Here is a 19,355-nt window from a genome sequence, read left to right as displayed (position 1 = left end):
AGTGCTAATTGAATTGTACTAAAGAAAAATTCGCTTCTGAACTTAAAGAGGAAAGTTAGTTTTACTCAAATTTGGTTTTCACAATACAGATGAACTAAGGTCATGAAACAAAAGGAAAATGTTTTAATAGATGTCACATTTTAATTGGCCAAAATTGCATCTGTTATGACAGTTTCTCAGTCTGACTTCTACTTCAGTAAAGAACAAATAACTTGGCGAGTTATACACATTCAGGAGAAATCTGCCCCTTTTGTGAAATAATGAGAAAGATTTTAATAATAGTATATTATGCACTGTATGCCTCTACTTCATATATACATACATACCTGTTTTCCTTATTTTAAAGATGATGTATCTGGCCTCAGGCTTATGCTGTGTTGGTGCCCTGGCTGGTCTGTCCACCCAAGGAACTGCTCGTCTTGGCAATGCTTTGGGTATGATAGGTGTTGCTGGAGGTTTAGCAGCAACTCTTGGAGGCCTTAAACCATCACCTGAGTTGTTGGCTCAGATGTCAGGCGCAATGGCACTTGGTGGTACCATAGGTATGTATATTATAAATTTTTTTTATATGCACTACATGTGCATTTATGCAGGCTTTGTATATGCATAATATTGTATAGGTCACAGGTGAAATGACTAACTTATGTTTATGACTTGCTTATGTTATTTTTGCAAGTGCATGAATCAAAGAATCATAAGTCCCAGGGCTTTTATTATTGCGTCAGGATGCAATAAAGAAAGGGGGAACTAGCAGGAAATCAGGAATGCGTAGTTTCTCTATAATGGTTAGGAAAACTGGGCGTGCACAGGTTAGTATACCCAAGCCCATGCTCAAGTTTAATTGCTGACTGAATATTGTCAAATTCTTTTTCATACTGTGCCATCTTCATAGAAAATGTTGGATTTCCCAATACTTAATGAAACTTCTTAGTACTTCATACACTTTAATCTTCTTTCTAATTTGCATGATATTCTCATTGCACAAAATAGATGTGCATCTTCCAGTTAAATGCTGTAGACGGCAATTTATAGCCTAGAACAAATGTTTCCATGAGAGGAAGTGTGTGTCTATGTGTATTGACTGCACATTGAAAATGCATCAGTTTTTGATTGCACAGTTTAATTGTGTGTTGTAACACTTTGCCTCTGTCTTCATCTTTCAATAGGTTTGACAATTGCTAAACGCATCCAAATTTCAGATTTGCCTCAGCTAGTTGCTGCTTTCCATAGTTTGGTGGGTTTGGCTGCTGTTCTCACCTGTGTGGCAGAATACATGATCGAGTATCCTCACTTTGCTACTGATCCAGCTGCAAACCTCACCAAGATTGTAGCATACCTTGGAACATATATTGGCGGAGTCACTTTCAGTGGCTCTCTTGTTGCTTATGGAAAACTGCAAGGTGAGACCTTCCATTCAGAACTAAGTATTATATATATATTTTTTAAGTTTTTTTTCTTCTAGGCTTTAGCTCTACCTTTAGACTGCTGTGTAATTGGAAAGAAACCTTGTATTTTGCATCAGGTAAATGTTATGTTTAATTCTTGTGACTGTACTTTCTTTTTTTAATTCTGTTCCTGCTTTGTGTACTAACTTTATGAATGGTTTGTATTCAGTGTTTGGTCATGTTACTGCTATTAATTAGCAAATCATGTAAACTTTTTCCAATTCATCTTGTCTAGAAAGAAGTGTGTGGGGTGTGTGTGTGGTTTTTTTTCTTTTTTTTTTTTTAAGAATTGTTGTTTAAGAGACAGTGCCTGACACTGTTTCTCTATTTTATTTATTGAACTCTTGTGATTACAACTCAATCTTCCTGAGCAGATGTTTTAATTGAAGCCAAGGTCTTACTGGACTCAGTGAGCATCACTAGTATTTATGGAGTTCTGTTCTCTGCATTGCAGGCTTCCTTTAGATAGGTACTTTTGCAGTATCAGTTAGGGCTGCCTCACGTTAAATCATCCGATCCATTCTATCTACTTACAAAATCTCAGAATGGTTGAAGTTGGAAGGGACCTCTGGAGATCATCTAGTTCAACCCTCCCTGCTCAAGCTAGGTCAGCTAGAGCTGTTCTATAGCAAAAAAACAAACAAACAAATCTGTATTTGGCCTTTTAAACTGAATCACACAAATACCCACAAATCTCTCTTCCCCTCAACTCCCTGCCAGCATATGCATAGATCTAGATTATGATCTATCACACTGTGTGACTGAGGGAACTGGTGAAATTAAAGCATTTGAAAACAGAAAGATGACCAACTGGGTAGGAAGAGGTTTTTATATTAATGTGTTTTTATGCCAGTGCATAATTTAACACTTAAAAGTGAGTACATAGCTATCAGTGGTCACTGTCCTCCTTCTGTTTGTCAAACTACACTTTTGAACCACCCAAGAGATGCTCAAGAACAGATGTGATATTCTTAGTTGCTAGATATTAAAAAAAAGAGGAGAGGGGGAAAAAAAAAAAAGGCTTTTTGAAAGGAGTGAGGAAAGTAAATGTCTTTCCTCCACCTCTTCGTCTTAGGAGGTTTTCTTTCAATATCACAAGGAACTAAAGCAATAATAGAAACACCTGTATTTTTAAAGACCCTCTTATTGTTTATGTGTAGAAAAACGAGACTCGAGTTGGTGTTGATGCAAGTCTTGAATAATTCAAAACTATGTAGTGCTAAAGTCTGTTTCATTTTTTGTAACTTCTGAGCAGGATATGAAAGAAGAAATATGTTACATAAATAGCTTCCAACTCTGATCTTAGACTTCCTTGTGCTAGGCATGTTAGAGCTAAAATGCAGACAATGTCAAACACCTTTTTGAATACACAGCGTCTAGATTCCTTAGGAACATCACTATGAAATGTCTTAGTGCCTTCAGTAGAAGACCTTTCCTCCCCCCTGTCTGGCAAAAATATAGAGTTCAGAATAAAACTGTTTTCCAGGAAAAGCTGACCAAAGTTGCTTTTTCACAAGTAGGGATACTACATTTAAAACACTCTGCCCTGACTAGCAAAGGGAGTTTAAGATGCTTCCAGGCTGTGCTACAACTAGTAATTAATAGGATTTCCTATAAGTTCTCTGAATGTGCTCACACGTATGTCATAATATAAGTGACTATATTCATTTTTTACAAACTTGTTTTGCCCATACTTCTTTATGTTTTGGACTTTTTTTTTTTAATAGTAGGATAACTCTAATTTGAGTTTTCTGTTGATGAGCGAGATCTTTGATAGGTTATCATGAATAATTTCAGAGAGATTAGGGAATAAAACAAGAGTTTAAACGGGTATTTGAGAGTCTGGAATAATGTCTGAAGGTGTGTTGTTGCAATACTGAGTCAGCATGAGGTCACAGCTTCAGCTAATTTCTTGTTTTATCTTTTCTTCCCTGTTTTCTTTGCTTTTTTAAATTTTCTTTTGCTGAGGTATTCAGTCTTCTCTGTGGCAACAGACAGGCTCTCCTGCATGTATGTATTAATCTCTGAATATGATAATGCATTTGATTGCAGGTATCCTGAATTCTGCACCACTGCTCTTGCCTGGTCGACATGCATTGAATGCAGGGTTGCTGGCCGCCAGCATTGGCGGAATGGTTCCATACATGATTGATCCTAGTTACACTACGGGAATTACTTGTTTAGGTTCTGTGTCAGCCCTCTCAGCCATAATGGTAAGTTGGGGAACTGTAGGAGGTAAAATAGATTGTGTAAACAGTTTGTTCTTCAGCTTTCCAAGTCCCTCTTCCCTTAATGATTGTATTTTACCATCTTGAGTCACCATCATAGTGCCTGTCTGTTAACTTTACTAGCAAGTAGCAACTAACTTTCCTAAATCTAGCTGTAAAACAGAACTGTTCCAAAGAACAGGCATGTATTTATGTAATTTTTTTTGCAGCTATGACTTAATGGAACCTTTTATATGACAAACTGAGTTTTAAGACTTTTTGGAAAGTTCATCCTTAAACAATTATAAGAGCATTGGATGTATAGATTGTCATGATAACTTAATGAAGTTATCTCCATTCTTCCCTTCTGCACTTACTCCAGCTGTTGCAACATTTACCCTGAATATTACCCTGCTATAAGCTGAGTCTTGTAAAAACTGTTCAGTATGAATAACTTACTGGTGTGAACAGTTCCACTGAGCTGGCGGGATTTTTTTTTTTGTGTCTGTAAAAATAGTGAATAAATGTGGGATGAGGATAGTGGAGTGCTTTCCTGTTCCCTCTTGTTAGGTGGAATCAATAAATCCTGTGCTCAGGCCACAATTTGATCTCTCTTATGTAATAACAAATCCAAGTATTTTCTACATAACTCCATATTTATTTTTTAATGCTGCAGACAGACTATCTTCTCTGCATTTATAGCTTATATTGAAGTGTGTATTTTCTTTCCTTTTCCAGGGTGTCACTTTAACAGCAGCTATTGGAGGTGCTGACATGCCTGTAGTAATTACTGTCCTGAACAGTTATTCTGGATGGGCTTTGTGTGCTGAGGGCTTCCTACTGAACAACAACTTGCTGACCATTGTTGGTGCACTCATTGGCTCCTCTGGGGCCATCCTCTCTTACATCATGTGTGTGGTAAGAACTGAACAGAAATTGTGCCTTTTTTACCAAATAGTAAAAAACCTTACTCAGAATGTTTGCTAAGAAGATAAGCAATTGGAAGACCAGACTACTAGGTGTTTAGAGACTAGAAGGTTCCTGGTGGAAATTCTGGAACTGGATGTAAGTCATACCTCTTTGGCTTTGGAGAGATACTTCAAAACTCAATGAAATTGAGGAAGGTCTTTACACTGACTTGGGCGTTCAGTCTGAATCTAAACCCAGATAGGTATGATTACATGTGCTCGACTGTCTAATCATGTCACTCTGCAGTGTTGTTAAGTTTAAGACTTTGTTGCTTTATCAGCAGGAAATATTTTCAATAGTGAGTTCCTACGAAACCTACTGTGTGTGGCTTGATTAGAGAGTAACTTTAAACTTTGTTTTTTGAAGTATAGCAAAGTGTGCTAAATACTTTGTTCAGAGAACAGTTACTTTGAAGTACCACGGGGTGGCAGCAGGCTTGCATTAATGTATTGCTGATTAATTTCTGTGTCAGAGCAAACTTAAACTCTCCATGTAATCATATTTCATTACTAGTAATGGTCTGTTTTTCTGGAACACTTGCAGAGAAGTCTTTTTTTTCTTTCCTGTGTGTGTTTCCCTTTTATTGTCCAAGATGGAGAGGGTAATGACTTAAAGAAAAGTGCTTATAACGCAACAGCTGGTAAACTCCTGACTCTCTGCTGTGTAATTCTGTTTCACCTTCTGCTCTTGCATTCTTTTACTATCAGTGTCACTGTCCTATTATCCTATGATCAGCCATGACTGTCTTCCTTTACTGTCTCTGCTGTTAAAATAGTATCACATAGGGAATGTTCTGTATAGTCATTATCGTCTCTCTTGAAAAATTTCAGAAAAGCTTGAAGTATTTTTGTACAACTTCATGGTGGTGAGTTCAAATGGACAATCCATGGTGGGAATTTTAAGTCTTGTTCTTTCCTGCACATCTTATATGTCCTTCTCAAAAGAAATCAGATTATGTGGCAATTTGTTTTATTGCGTGTGGGGTGGGTTTTTTTTTTTTTTGGTTTAGAAGAGAGTTGAAAGTGCTTTGCTTCTTGTAAGGTTAGCCCCAATGAGTGTACAGTATCTCGAGAATGTCTTTTTTTTGTCCAGACTGTCTTACCTGACATTGAATTTCTGTAATAGTATTGCTGCTAGTCTGTATTCCTCTGTGAAGATTTAGTATTGTGATACATATCAAAGGCAATGTGTCCTTAAAGGATATGAACTATTGCAGTCACTGGAAAGATGCTGATTCCAGAGAGCCTGCATTTGGGCCCAGTTGTGCTTCTTCCTTATAGTAACTGAAACAGTGATGATGTACCAGGGTAAACAGAAGTTCTTCTAACATCTTTGTGATGGTGTTGCTTATTTGCTAGATGCAGAATTTCAGAATGGCACACCTTCTCAGGCTATAGCAAAAACCTTTGGAGTTGCATAAATATGACATGTCAATGGAAACTGTACACTTGGAAGCATACTTTTGTGTGGGTTTTTCTTCTTGCTTGTATGTGTGCATCTCCATATCCATTCTTAAATTTTGCTGTGGTTTGTGACCTGGCACAGCAGATGGATGACACATGTTTAATTAAAGAACTAATTTATTCCTGTTCATTTTCTGCTTGTAAAGTTCTGCTGACTGCAGTTACAAATTTTGCCTACTTCCAAATATTGCCAGATTTGGCTATAGGACCCCACTCACAAAGGGATGTGCCAGCAAAGGGGTTTAGCCAGTGAGTTTTCCCTAGTTATGCATCTACAGAGCTGAATTTTCAGGATGTGTTCTCCTCTTGAAACTCTTGTTTTAAGATCTCTGCCCTCAGTGCTCTGCCGGTAAGATATTGGCCCCTCTGAGTTCATTAGAAGTTTGCTTTGATTTAGCATTTGGTTAGTTTTATGTGGCTGTTTAGCTTTGTTCTCCTCTTTTCTGGCTTGATGCTGTAGGAGCTCTGTTTCTGTACTACCTGTGAGAGCTCTGTAGTTTCCATGCTGTCATATAGCAGTTCTATGCTTACATGTTGAATTGGTCAAGAATTCAGGAAAGTACCTGTGTCATCAAGTATGTACTCTTATGTTCCTCCCTTTCAGATCAAAAGGTAGCCAGTATTTGCTGAGGTTGTAGTGTTTCCCCCCCTCCCCCTTTTTTTTTCTTTACTTTGGGGAGATGCTGATTATCTCTTATTACATGTGTAACAGATGTTGTGAGGAGCTGGTGTTTGCCTACCATCATTTTAATCTAGGTTTCTGTTTTAAGGAGTCTGTTATATGAAGTTTTGAGTTATAAGCAAGCAAAGCTAGCAGACAAAGTAATACTATTGTCAGGAAGGTTTTAGTATTTCCAGAAGTTTGCTTTGTGGACATATTTTCTCTTTTGTTCCTGGATTTCATCATTAGCTGATCAAAACTCTCTTATCTTTCAGGCTATGAACCGTTCCCTTGCAAATGTGATTCTAGGAGGCTATGGCACCACGTCAACAGCTGGTGGGAAGCCCATGGAAATTACTGGAACACACACAGAAATCAATTTGGACAATGCAGTTGAAATGATAAAGGAAGCCAGTAACATTATTATTACCCCGGGTAAGACACTCATGGTTCATATGGTACGACATTCAGAGGACGCTCATTTAAACGAAACTATAATCCATTTTGCAGTTGTAAGATAGCAGCATCATAAAAGGTGTTGTGCAGCACAAAAGGGATTGTGGGAGGTCTGTTTTTGTTCCCAGTTTAGTCACCATTCCTCTGTGTAGGCATGGGTATGTCACTGTTTTTCTCTGCTTGTGTGTCTCTTCACAAACTTTGTCCCATTTATTTAGATTTTAAATTCCTCAGGACAAAGGCTGTGTTTTGCAAATTATGTATAATTAGTTTTCTGTACAGCTGTTAGGGTGCAAGTTTCGAAGCGCTACCATAGTGCCAGTGTTCCCAGTAAGAAATTATCTGTCCCTTAAGATACTGCAATAGAGGTGTGTGTGTGTGTTATTGTGTGTTGGGTTTTTTTGTGTGTGCTTCTTGCATAATTTACTTGCATTGTTTTATTGGGAAACCTGCAGAGAAACATCTAAATCCAAATTAGTAACCAATATATACTGGAATTAAAAAAAAAAAAAAAGGGGGGGGGGGGAGAGCCTGAAAACCAATACACTGAGTTCTCTAAAACTCTTAGGTCAGCCATAGGCTTCATATGATTCAATAGCAGCAGCTCCTCTTAAGAGAAGCGAGATGGTGAATGGTTTAAGGCTTGTTTTGCTTCAGCTATATAGTACGATTATTGTGTTAAATTTTATTTTAGCGTTGAAATGAGGGGGAGAAAAAAGCTAAAACCGAAGTCTTCGTGTTTTGTTTTTCAGTTTAATCAAAAGCATGGGTTAGGTAGTGTTCTAATTTGGAAAGCTACCTTTGTTTCAAACAAGCTCACGCACATCTTCAAGAAGTTTGTCTCTTATTCCTGTAGTTAAAGCTTTAGGAAAACATTAACAATCTATACTCTGTACTTTCTTCCTAGGCATTATTGCTATACTGAAATGATTCAAATATAGAAAAACTGAAAATATTATTTGCTGCTAAAAGCTATAGTCGGCTACTAGATTTGCAATAGAGAGATCCAAAACATTGCTGAGCATATGATCTTGAAGTGATCTGATAGTAGCCTCTGTGTCAATTTTTTGATTCATCTATCTGAAATATCCTTTTCTGACAGAGTAATGAATTCATGTTTCTGTGAAGCCAAAATAAGTTGTTTGTGTAGCTTGACTGGTCAAGCTGCTGTGCTGTTACTGGTCAGGAGACCCAAAAGATTAGATTAATTACAGTGGTCAGGATGAAACTCCCATGACAATATATGAGTATCTGATTTTTTTTTTGATGAGAGATTCTGTTTGTATGAAAGGTAAATGTATTTCTTGTAACTATTCTGTCTGTGCTGAAACAGAAAAATAGCTTAAAATTTGGATATGCTTCTTTCAGGTTATGGTCTGTGTGCAGCAAAAGCTCAGTACCCCATAGCAGATCTAGTGAAGATGTTGAGAGAACATGGGAAAAATGTCAGGTAAGTACTTTTCTTGTTGAAAAGTATTACCGTGTTTTGTTTTATTTTATTTACTTACTTTTTTTATTGCATTTAAATCCTCTACAAGTCTATGTTTTGGGTCTAATTTTTCTTTCAACAGTCATTCTTATGCTGATCTCTCTCTGAGAAATATCAGTTGGAGGAATGTTCTAGTCTTATTAACCTATAGCTGAATATCTAGAAATTTCATGCTTTAGCCTAACCAGTATTTCTACCTCTTACTAATTTCAGGGAATTAAGATCTGTTTGTGCTTTTGTTAAATTTGGGTTTTGGAAGTAGCGCTAGACATTGGAGAATAATTTTATTTCCTTTTTTGTTTGGTGTCATGCTGAAGTTCACCCCAAAAGAATGGCTTTAAGTTTGTTACTTTTTATTGTAGCAACAAAATCTTTTTTGTATGGAATCTTAGCTCCCTCTTTTGATATGGTCTGTCTTTAGAAATAGCAGTGCTTTTCTACAAAGCCAGCAGTGAAGTTTTTTGAAAAGTAATATTTTATTGTAGTTTGTAGTCAGTTCAAGAGAACAGCCAGCTTCCATTTCTACAGGTGGAGTTTGGAGATGTCCGTGAAAGCAACTGCTTTGTGGAAAAATGTTACTGTGAGAAGCAATCACAAAAATTAACTTCAGTGCAGAGAAAATAATCTTCCTCTATGCTTGTAGTCAATGGAGAGGGAGAGAGGGAAGGAAAGACAGAACAGGTCTAACTTAAGTGCTTTGAATTGCCTTCTAGAGAAGCATCCATTAAGGGAGATTGCTTTCTAGGCTAAAGAACTTTTTAAGGTCATAATTTCCTAAGGGAATTGACTCCTTTGCTTGTGAAACTGTTGGAGAACAGTTGGAAGGGTGTGCTGGGAATAGTCCTGAATCCTAGGCAGGAAAGGATGGCCTCCTGCGGTATGGAGAAAGTGTTTGCTAACATCAGTCCAGTATGACATGGAAAAGTAGATCAGGTAACAACCTCTGCACCAAGGACACAGAACTCTTTCCTGAGATAACTTACTTGCAACAACTGGGATAAATTACAGCAACAATGCTTACTACTACGCAGTAGTGGTAGTAAAAAGTATGGGCAGTAACATTCAGTTCTACCTGGCATATTGGAAACAGTGCTGAGAAAGTTGAGAATTGCACTAAAATATTTGATGTCCTTTTTCATAGATTAAAATTCCAGTCCACCTTGCCTTTGTACTCTTCTTTTCCCTAACCCCTTCTGCACTATGGGACAGCTGAGGACATTCAGTGTTTATCAGTAAGAAGCTTCTAAGTTTGGACCAAGAGTTGCTGCACACAGTCTCTCTCTTAAAAGTAGATCTCTTGTATGATACATTCCTCAAAAGTCCTCATAGGTCAATCTGCTTATCTTATGTTCACAGCAGGACTTTAGCATCCATAGGGTATGCTTCCTGATTTGCCTTCGACTCTTCCCAAGCATCAGGGCTGTGATCTTTTCTCATACCATACTTTTAAGGTTTCTACAGTCTGATTTGTTCAGAAAGGAGCCACTGAAGACAGGAAAGTCTGAAGAGAGAAACTTTTGTCACTATTTTAATGTATTGTGAATTTTCATAGACTCACAGAATGGTTGAGGTTGGAAGGTACCCTGGAGATTGTCTGGTTCAGCCAACCCCTTGATCCAAGCGGGATCAACTAGAGTAGGTTGCTTAGGACCTTGTCCAGTCGATTTTGAGCATCTCCAGGGATGGAGACTCCAGAACCTCGCACAGCAATCTGTTCCAGTGTTAGATAACCATTAAAATAAAACATTTTTTTTCTTATTCAGACAATTTCCTACGTTTCAGTTTGTGCCTGTTGCCTCTTGTCCTGTCACTGGGCAACACTGAGAAGAGTCTGGCTCAGTCTTACTTACTCTCTCCCATCAGATACTTATAAACATTGATAAGATCCCCCTGAGCCTTCTCTTCTCCAGGCTGGACAGTCCCCGCTTTCTTAGCCTCCGCTTGTATGGGAGACGCTCCAATCTCTTAATCATATTACTTAGGCTTACTCTTACTGACCTCCCATAAGTTCTTTGCTGTTGTAAGCAATACTGTTTTAAGAGTTTTTCCATGCATTGGCCTCAAGTCTCTTCCTTATTCCATTTTTTTCATAAAACTTGCAGGTATTGAAAGCACTAGAAGGCTAACATCATGTCTCCCTTGCTAATTGTTTGGGAAACTATTTTCTAATTATGGTAATTTTTTAAAATTAGTCAAAGCTCAGTTTTCATTTGAAAAAAGATATTTGGACAGATGCTGGTTAGTCAGACTCATTCTCTGATTTCTTTTGTGTTTGTGTCAACTACATGGTGACTTTCCTTTGGAATCGATACTTTAGCAGTTAGTGTTTCTTTGTTTTTTTTCTTCAGTATTTTTCCAAACTCATAGCAAAGATGCATATAATTCTTTGCAGTTTTTTACAGCATGTATTGTGATGGATAACAGCAGGGTTGTTGGAGGGTTTAGCAGCAGTTATTTGTTAATGTTCACTCAGTGTTGCAATTTTATACATATGAATGCAAACACAGAAGCAATTTTGTATGAGTACATGAGAAGCGAGGGTATATGCTGATACATCTGCTTCCTGGAGCAACTCTCCTTATAACTTACTTTCCCATGCTTAGTATAAAAGCTATGTGTATCCAAATTGCATTTAAAATTTTGAAGACCTGCTAGTTGTGCAACAAAGGAACCTTTCTTGGCTAAGGCAATGACAGTGTCGTGTGCTTCTGGCTTTCCTTTCAGAGCTTCTGTGTGGGCTAGCTTCATTTTTATTAATCCTGGTGGTATAAGGGATTATTGGTTTTGCCTTTTATGTTGGCTTTGCAGGGGAGAAACGTGAAAAAATCCTTGAAATAACTGGCTTATGTTTGAAATGAGTCAATTTCAGGAAGGGATCACTGCAGTGGTTACCTAGTATTTTAATGAAATAAATCTGTATTTACAGTTTGTGGTAATCTAGGCCTTTCATCACTCTGTGGAGCTCCCATGGTGTTCATTGAGTGCAGCTGCTGTCCCTCTGGTTTCAGTAGGCCTGAAGTGCCTCGGGACCCTAGTACACTTGCCATCCAGATGTAGTGACACTCTCACACACCCGCTATGGAAGGGTGCCAGCATGGACATACGATTGTCATCAATTTGTAATGCCCATACTGCGCCAAGAAAAATCGCATCTGTCATATGGTCTTTTTTTGCTTCATGGCTCACAATTGATCCAGAGACACTGTTGTTTTCATTTACTTTGCCTATAGCCATAACATTCTCAGTGAAGAACACAGGTTATATAACATGATGTATAACCTTTTATGACTAGGGTTTAAATTTAGAAGTGCAGGAGGGTTTGGGGAAACTTCAGACTGTTTTAGTTATTAAACTGCATAGCTAACATCATCACTAACTTGAGATGCTCTTGCAGCAGATCACATCTTTAATGCATTAGTAGGATCATGTTTTAAAAAAAACCAAAAAGACTGTATTTTGCTGAGCTTCCATTATAGCTTTTTCTTGTTATGGGTAGGTAAAACAACAAATCTTTTCACAGGCTAAATCCCATAGTCTCCAGAATTCATTGGCCTTGGAGACAAGATTCATGTTCTGTAACTAGTTTTGTAGTTCTACAAAGTTAAAACTGAGTAAATTTTTGGAGGTTCTCATCTCACCAAAGGTCTTCAGTAACATGCTGTGTTCTTCGTAAGCCCCTAATTGTGAAATTCTGATTTCTTCTATGTAATACAGCTTAATTTTATACATTTTCATATGCATGTGGGTAATCAACATTGTTCATGTCTGCACCAAGTTAACTATCTTAGATTTCCACAGCATCACTTGCCTAAAGCTTTTTCTATCAGTATGTTTCAAGTTCCTGCATAGTATTCATGATAATGAAATTGAATTCCAGGGTGAAGACTCTTAAAACGGTAGATGCAGGAACTCCATATAAAGCTCTAACTGATAATTAAGGTATGATGGTTTTCTTTTAACTCTGACAGCTGAGGGAAATGCAGACTACTTTTTGAAGAGCCTTTCAAATTAGTTGGTAGAAGGCTTTTTTTAAACCTAATTTTCATTGGTAGGTATCTTGCAGGACTTGCATTTCTGTCTTCTGATACTGGGTAATATGATTACTTTTGAGCAGATGGAAACACTTACAGATTTCTTGCATATTTAAGTTGTGACAGGATGGATTTAGTGTTGGATCTGCAATTTTGAATCTTTATTGTTGCCTCCATGGCTGGGCTTTAATCAAGTATGTGCAGGATTCTGTTTTTTCTCAGTGGTTTTAATTGTTTGTGAGTAATAGTTCATGCGGATGGGTACCACTTACACGTTTCTATGTAACTCAGTAAATAAAACTGATTAACTTGAATTGTTTAATTGTTTCAGTTTATGGTAATCTTTCTTTCTTGCTCTGCAAGAAAAATGGTAGAATTGTAAAAGATGAGGAGGTAAGATGCTGCCCCAGTCAATCTTAATATGTTACATAACTCAGTTTTTCATAAAATTACTGTTACAGTGTCTGAATGGCAACTTGAGAACAATGTGTGTTGATACAGGTTTCCAGCTGGAGTGTGTTTACTAGGAAGACACCAAGTGTGTACATGTATGTCAAATTAGCTGGGTGGGTTCTGAATTATTAACGCTGCAGAGAGAGGGACAGATGAAGTCTGACGGTCTGCTAGCTCAAGTGCCAAATCTGTGCAGCTTGAGAGACGTAGTAAACCTTGCTGCCTCTGAGCTGCTGCTGCAGGGATGTAGGAGCATAATGTTCCTGGGCGTGCAGGGTGGGTGTGCTATTGGTTCCACTTGGGCCAGCTCAGCTCCAGGTGACCTTGTTAGCTCCGTTTGGTGTGTTTTGTAGAGACGTGCTGTTTTGCTGCTTGTCACTGGGGCTTCTGGGAGGCATTGAGCTAAGGTCCACACCATATGCTTGGATCCAGCGCGGCTGCCCCTGCGCTCATAAACCCTCCCACCATAGTGGGAAATATGGAGAGCGCCAGCCCTTATTTAGTTAAAAATAGTGATTTGGTTAGTAGCACACTTTTTCTAAACTAACCTGACTCCAGCAGAGCCACTGTGTGCTGAAGTACTGCTTCTGGAGAAATCTTGTTGCCTGAGGCACGTCACCAGACCTGAGCTAGCTGTGTGCTTTGATGCTAGTAATCTCCATAGTAATCTATAATGTGTGGGAAAGCATTGTACTTTGATACTTAGAAGACTCTGATTACTAAGCACAGTGCTGCACTGCAGCTGGTGCTATTATGTGGCTGGGTTCAAGCTGTGGGATATCTGAATACTGGACTTCCCGCTTCATCTATTTTTTTTTTTCTTGTTTTGTTACCTTGAATAACACATCGTTGTCTGTACTGGGAGCAGAGGAATCATCTGTGTGAAAACACAAAGTGAATGGGGAGGGGGAAAAAGATGGGGTGAAGCAGAGCCCCTTGGTAAATTATTCTTGTAAAATGTTGAGCAAGCTAAATTAGGCACCAGCCAGATGTTACTTACTTGTATCACTCTGTCCAGCTTTGGCATAATGACAGGAATACTATCTTTGCATGAACGAAGTGATCTTGAAACACTTCTGCATTAGGTTAGGGACATGCTAGTGCTCTCGATATTGATTACAAGAATATTATCTAGCCAGTTATAATAAATAAAGACACTGACTAACTGTAGAAAAACTAATCTCCTTCCTGAGATTCTTCAGTTATTCTTTAATGCAGTAGTTTTCTTTTTTGTACTACTAATAGTAATTTTATTTGCACTAGAATTTAAATGCTTTCTGTGTTAGAAAGGGCAATACTAGATATGCCAAGTGTGTGTCAGTTCTAGATATCTAGTCTAATTTAAAAAGAAAATGTTGTTCTGCCTGTGTTACAGGAAAAAGTTAGAAATGTGAACTAATTTCTCAGTTTGCTGTGTTGTTTTTTCTGAAGCTACAAAGTATCTGAAAGATGCTGAATAAAAAGACTGAATGTTTTTTCCTGTTAGTCATGTTGTTTAGGTATGAAATCTGTTAATAGTAAGGAGGTGTGCTCACTTCAGCTCAACATCTGAGAACTGGAGGTGACAAGCAAGGCCCACATCATACAGTCCAAGTCAGGGTCCAGAAAGAAAATTCTTGGTGAATTTTGTGTTTCAGTGAACAGAATAATGTTTTGAGTCAGCCACAGCATGATTTTGAATCTTAAGTTTTCAGTCTGTTCATGCTTTATCCCAAACAATGTCATCAAAGTAGAAAGTCAGAAGTGCGGTACTTATGCTTGATTTAAAAAAAAAAATACCTAAGGAGTTCTTGCAACACTGATTTTAAAAGCATATCAAAGAAAAGCTTACTTAGGAATTTTTCACTTTAAAACATGTTTTACTGTAAAACATGCCTCCTTTTTAAAATCATTCATATTTCAAATTTTTAAATATGAATGTAGAGGTTCATTTTTAACATCTGGGAGAGCATATGTGATAGGATGGTTCTGCCATGCAGAATGCAGTTTTGAAGAGCTGCTGCTGTTGTGGATCTGGAGCAGAATATACAGCTTTTGTTAGACCTGCTGTTAGCCATCAAGTATTTTAGCTTCTGGAATATATTCTGTGTATTCTGTGTGAGAAATATGTGGGGGTTTTTTTTGGTTTTGTATTTTTCTTATTTTTTGAGTTGGTACAGAAATTGTTGAATACTTTACATCATTTAGATGTGGCATTTTTGAAATAATTTTTGGGGAGATTGTGAAAGTCATGTTCTCTGTGTTTGGGAGGAAGGAGTTTGTGTTAGCTTCTTCCCCGGTCACCGCTTGCCTGAATTCCACTTCCAATTGGAGTGGGTGACTTCACTGCAGGTGTGTGTAGATCTTATTTTGTGAAATTATGAAAACATTAGAGACACACATATTCTTAGCAAATATTTTTGATACACTGGCATGTCCAGTTTGAAGAGATACTGACAGGCTACTGTCATACTTGATTAACGGGTTCTCAGAAGCAGACTTCTGGAAATCATTTCAGTGTGTATGGGGTTTTTTTTGTTTTGTTTTTTGTCCAGAAAGCTTTTGTGTGAGCAGCTTTCTCAAACTCTGTGAATACACAGTGTGTGGTTTCAAGCAGGGTCCGTCAGAAATCTCTAATTGCTGATTGTTCATGCCATAACTTTCTGACCCAAGATTTTGTCCCTTTCTTTCCTTATTTATTTAGGTTTTTTCTCTACCTCTGGTGATGTCAGAGGTGAAATTCATTCTCCTGGCAGCTTAAATTTTGGCTTTTCAGCCCTTAAAATAAGATTGTTTATGTGTTTAGTATTTAATAGAAACCTAACAAATATTTTGTCTTGTGTATTGCCAAAGCAGCTTTGGTCACAAAGACTCTCAAATAATTTTATTAGGAACAAAAGAGAGTTTTGCTGGAAAATCTATTTTCACTGCCAGAGGAGTGGTGATTTTCTCAAGTATACTTCAGAATAAGAGTTCTCCTACTGTATTGTAAGTGATTATATTTGGTACAGTTTAGGACTAGCTGCAGTCCTCACACATGGCTTATATAACTGAGTGACTGGTGTGAAACGTAAGCTGTTAATATTTTGTCCTGTGTGTTTTGCTCTCCTTTTTCTGATTCTAGGTGTTATCCTTCACATCAGGATCCCAAATGTTTACTAAGTATAATCTTTTCTTTGTTCCTTTAAAGTGTTCCTTGGAAAGCTAGCTTTTTATCCTGCTCTTTGACCTAGAGCTTAAAATCGCAGTATATCTAACAGGATGTGGATTGAGCGTGTCCTTAATTTTGTTTCTCGAGTTCCAGTTGTCTCATCTTTGCATTGTCTTAATGTTGCCTTGCTGACGGAGCACTGAGTTGTCCTTTTAAGGATATATTCATACGGTGTTTGTCACGCTACAAAGGTTTGATAGTAACAACTGAGACAGTAACGTAATAATGCACAAGTGTGCTGTGTTGATTGAACTATGACTTGTGGATCCTCAGGGATGTATTATCCACTTCCATCACAGTGGTGATCTGTTGAAAACAGAAATTTGTGGCAATCTCTCTGTTATGGCAAGTTGATTTATCAGTCTTTCCTTCCTTCCCAAAGAAGTCTGCCTGAAGTCTTTTTTTTGCACTTCTGACTTGTGTGGATTTCTGTTTGGAGATTTCTGAACAGAAATCCAAGAATTTGCATTTTTCTCATTGGTATTTCTGCTTATTCTGAAATGAGTAGACTTCCTAATTAAACACTTAGCTTCAACTATATGCAGTGTTCATATGAGGCACTTCTGGTGTGCTTGAGTCAGCATTATATTTAGTGATGGCTCCGAAACTGGAAAAATAGTAAATGCCTAGGACAGTAGAAATGCTCAGCCTAGTTTATTCAGGGACAGTAGCGGAATACAACCTGCCCACATGGAATAGATTTGTCTCTAACCAAGAGAAGTCTTTGGGAGATGTGAACAAATCTATTTAATATCTCTGTTCTGAACTCTTGTCCGGTTATTACCCTTACAGAACTAGATGTATGCCTTAACATGCCCCCTCACCTCCCAAAATTGGTGCATCTGCCTGAATTTTTAGTAGCTCACAAGCAGTATATTATCTGTAAGTTGGCTTTGAGCAGTTTTGAAAATATTTTAAAAACTCAGTTATGTTTAAACAGGTATAGTTTCATGGCTGTTCTCCACACCCTTCTTCCACTCCCCCCCCCCCCCCGATCAATCATGAGATGAAAGTGGCATGTTACCCTAATTCAGCAAAGCGTTGTCTTGTGCTTGAGGTTGAGTGCACTGCTGAGATTTCTGTTGGGTTGGAGTGTTAGGGTGCAGTGACCGTGCAGGCTCTGGAGATACCTGATAGAGCAAGGTTGTTTGCCAAGGGCATTCTTAGATCTAGGAGTGCTTTTCTTTAAGGAAGGCTGCACAGTGTTTCAACCATTTCATGGGAAAGTGTTAGATTGTGGCCCGTTCATTTACTCTGTGGTGCTTTAGGTTGTCAGTGATACAAGGGGACCTGCAAAGCATATTAATGTAGGTGATGGTTTTATAGCAAACAGGCTTATTCATAAAGAACCAAAGGTGTCAGTCACATGTTTTTAAATGCGGTACTGCTTGGAAGATGGACACAGATGCTTGCTGTGTGTGACATGCCCTGGCTGGTGATTGGAGCCTTATTACTTTCAAAAGTAAATTGAAGATATCAACAGACTTGGCGAGTTATGTGGGTGGAAAACTTACATTGTTACAGGATGGAACAGAGTATTTCCTGGCATTTCTGGCCATTAGTTCCTCCCATATTGTCACTAGAAATGTCTCTGGCATTTTTATTGCAGCAGGCTCTCTAAAACTACTTTTCTTGTGGGTGCAACAACTTACTGAAAACGTCTTTTTTTTGATGGAAGAATTTAAAATGTTCTCTTTGCATTTTTAGCTTCACTGGGAATTGAGCGTATTCTTTTGCATACCTGTTGTCAGTCATTCTTTAACTTTCCAGGAAAGGAAGAGCTGCTGTCCAGATGAAGATTCAAATCTATGGGTTTTGTTCCTTTCCTTCCCATTCAGTTCTCTGCAACACTGGAAAAGTACTTACAGTATTGTTTGTAAGGTTTAACCTTTATTTTATTTTATTTTTAAATCATAAGTGTGAACATGCTTTCAGAACTCTTCAGCCTTGTAGGTCGCAGATGGCCATTTGTTTACTGTATAAAACAGAGTGGTCAGTACCTATTAATGGGGCTGGACTTTCTTTCCTGTTAGGTTTGGTATTCATCCTGTGGCTGGCCGTATGCCTGGTCAGCTGAATGTACTTCTGGCCGAAGCTGGTGTTCCCTATGATATTGTTTTGGAAATGGATGAGATCAATGAAGACTTCCCAGGTTAGCATGCAGACTTTAAGTTTCTAATAGACTGGGTTTGTTCTTGTCAATTTTTATTTGATTCTGTTTTTATACTGTACAAGGACTTTCAAAACAGGAAATCTCAGTCAGGCTGTACAGTTTTATTTTGGGCCTGTTGTGGTACCGCCACAGAGGAGTGGGTGTGCCACTGGAGAGGAGGGGGTGTCTTCTGCACTGAGTGTTCTCTCAACTGATAGCAAGGGAGCATAGAGAAATAAAAGAAACAGCCTGACTCAAAAGCAGAAAACTGACAAGCAGAGTACAGATAGCTAAAGTGAAGGGAAATATTGAATGCAGGAGTAGAGAAAAGAGTTCGTATTGAAGGGAGAGGGATAAAAAAGACCTGGAAAGTATATTTCCTCCAGAGTCAAGAGAACAGCTCTTGGTTGCTGGTAGCTGTGCAGTGAATGACAAATGCTGTGCCTTTTCTGTCTGTGTTACTGCTCCATACAGGAAAATTACTGTTGTTTTTCTTATGTCAGGTGCTGTCAGTTTTGTGGATGTTTTGAGCCTGTGATATCTTGCAGACCAGTCTAGCTTTAAGTAGATGACTTTTTATTTTCTTTATTTTTATTTTCTTTCTTTAAAATCGGAAAACTATGAAGAATATTTAAAGGGAAGAGCCAGGCACAAAGAGCTGGAAAGTGCTGGTACTACATGTGTATGAAATTGCATTTAAATGTTAAAGAGTTTAACTTTGTGTGATCTAATGAGCCCTTAGAACGGGGTTCTGGATGCTTGGAGTTTGTTGGAAGTGGTGCCATCCTTGGATTTTCTCACGTGTACTTTCCTGAGTAGCTTGTAAGATATTTGGGAAA

General features: G+C 38.1%; 1 protein-coding gene across 4 annotated transcripts in view; it reads left to right on the top strand.

Moving 5' to 3' along the window:
* Positions 1-19,355, top strand: part of NNT (nicotinamide nucleotide transhydrogenase) — a 43,952-nt gene that overhangs the window by 21,432 nt on the left and 3,165 nt on the right. For all 4 annotated transcript variants that reach the window (XM_067315495.1, XM_067315494.1, XM_067315496.1 and 1 more), the window contains 7 exons: positions 347-542; positions 1,167-1,400; positions 3,498-3,658; positions 4,391-4,570; positions 7,021-7,180; positions 8,570-8,651; positions 18,398-18,516. In XM_067315495.1, coding sequence (XP_067171596.1) covers positions 347-542; positions 1,167-1,400; positions 3,498-3,658; positions 4,391-4,570; positions 7,021-7,180; positions 8,570-8,651; positions 18,398-18,516 — 1,132 coding nt within the window. The remainder of the gene's footprint in view (positions 1-346; positions 543-1,166; positions 1,401-3,497; positions 3,659-4,390; positions 4,571-7,020; positions 7,181-8,569; positions 8,652-18,397; positions 18,517-19,355) is intronic.

Source organism: Apteryx mantelli, chromosome Z, assembly GCF_036417845.1.
Source record: "Apteryx mantelli isolate bAptMan1 chromosome Z, bAptMan1.hap1, whole genome shotgun sequence".
Classification (NCBI taxonomy): domain Eukaryota; kingdom Metazoa; phylum Chordata; class Aves; order Apterygiformes; family Apterygidae; genus Apteryx; species Apteryx mantelli.
Note: the sequence above shows the minus strand (reverse complement) of the source record. Positions and strands in the feature narration are given on the sequence as shown.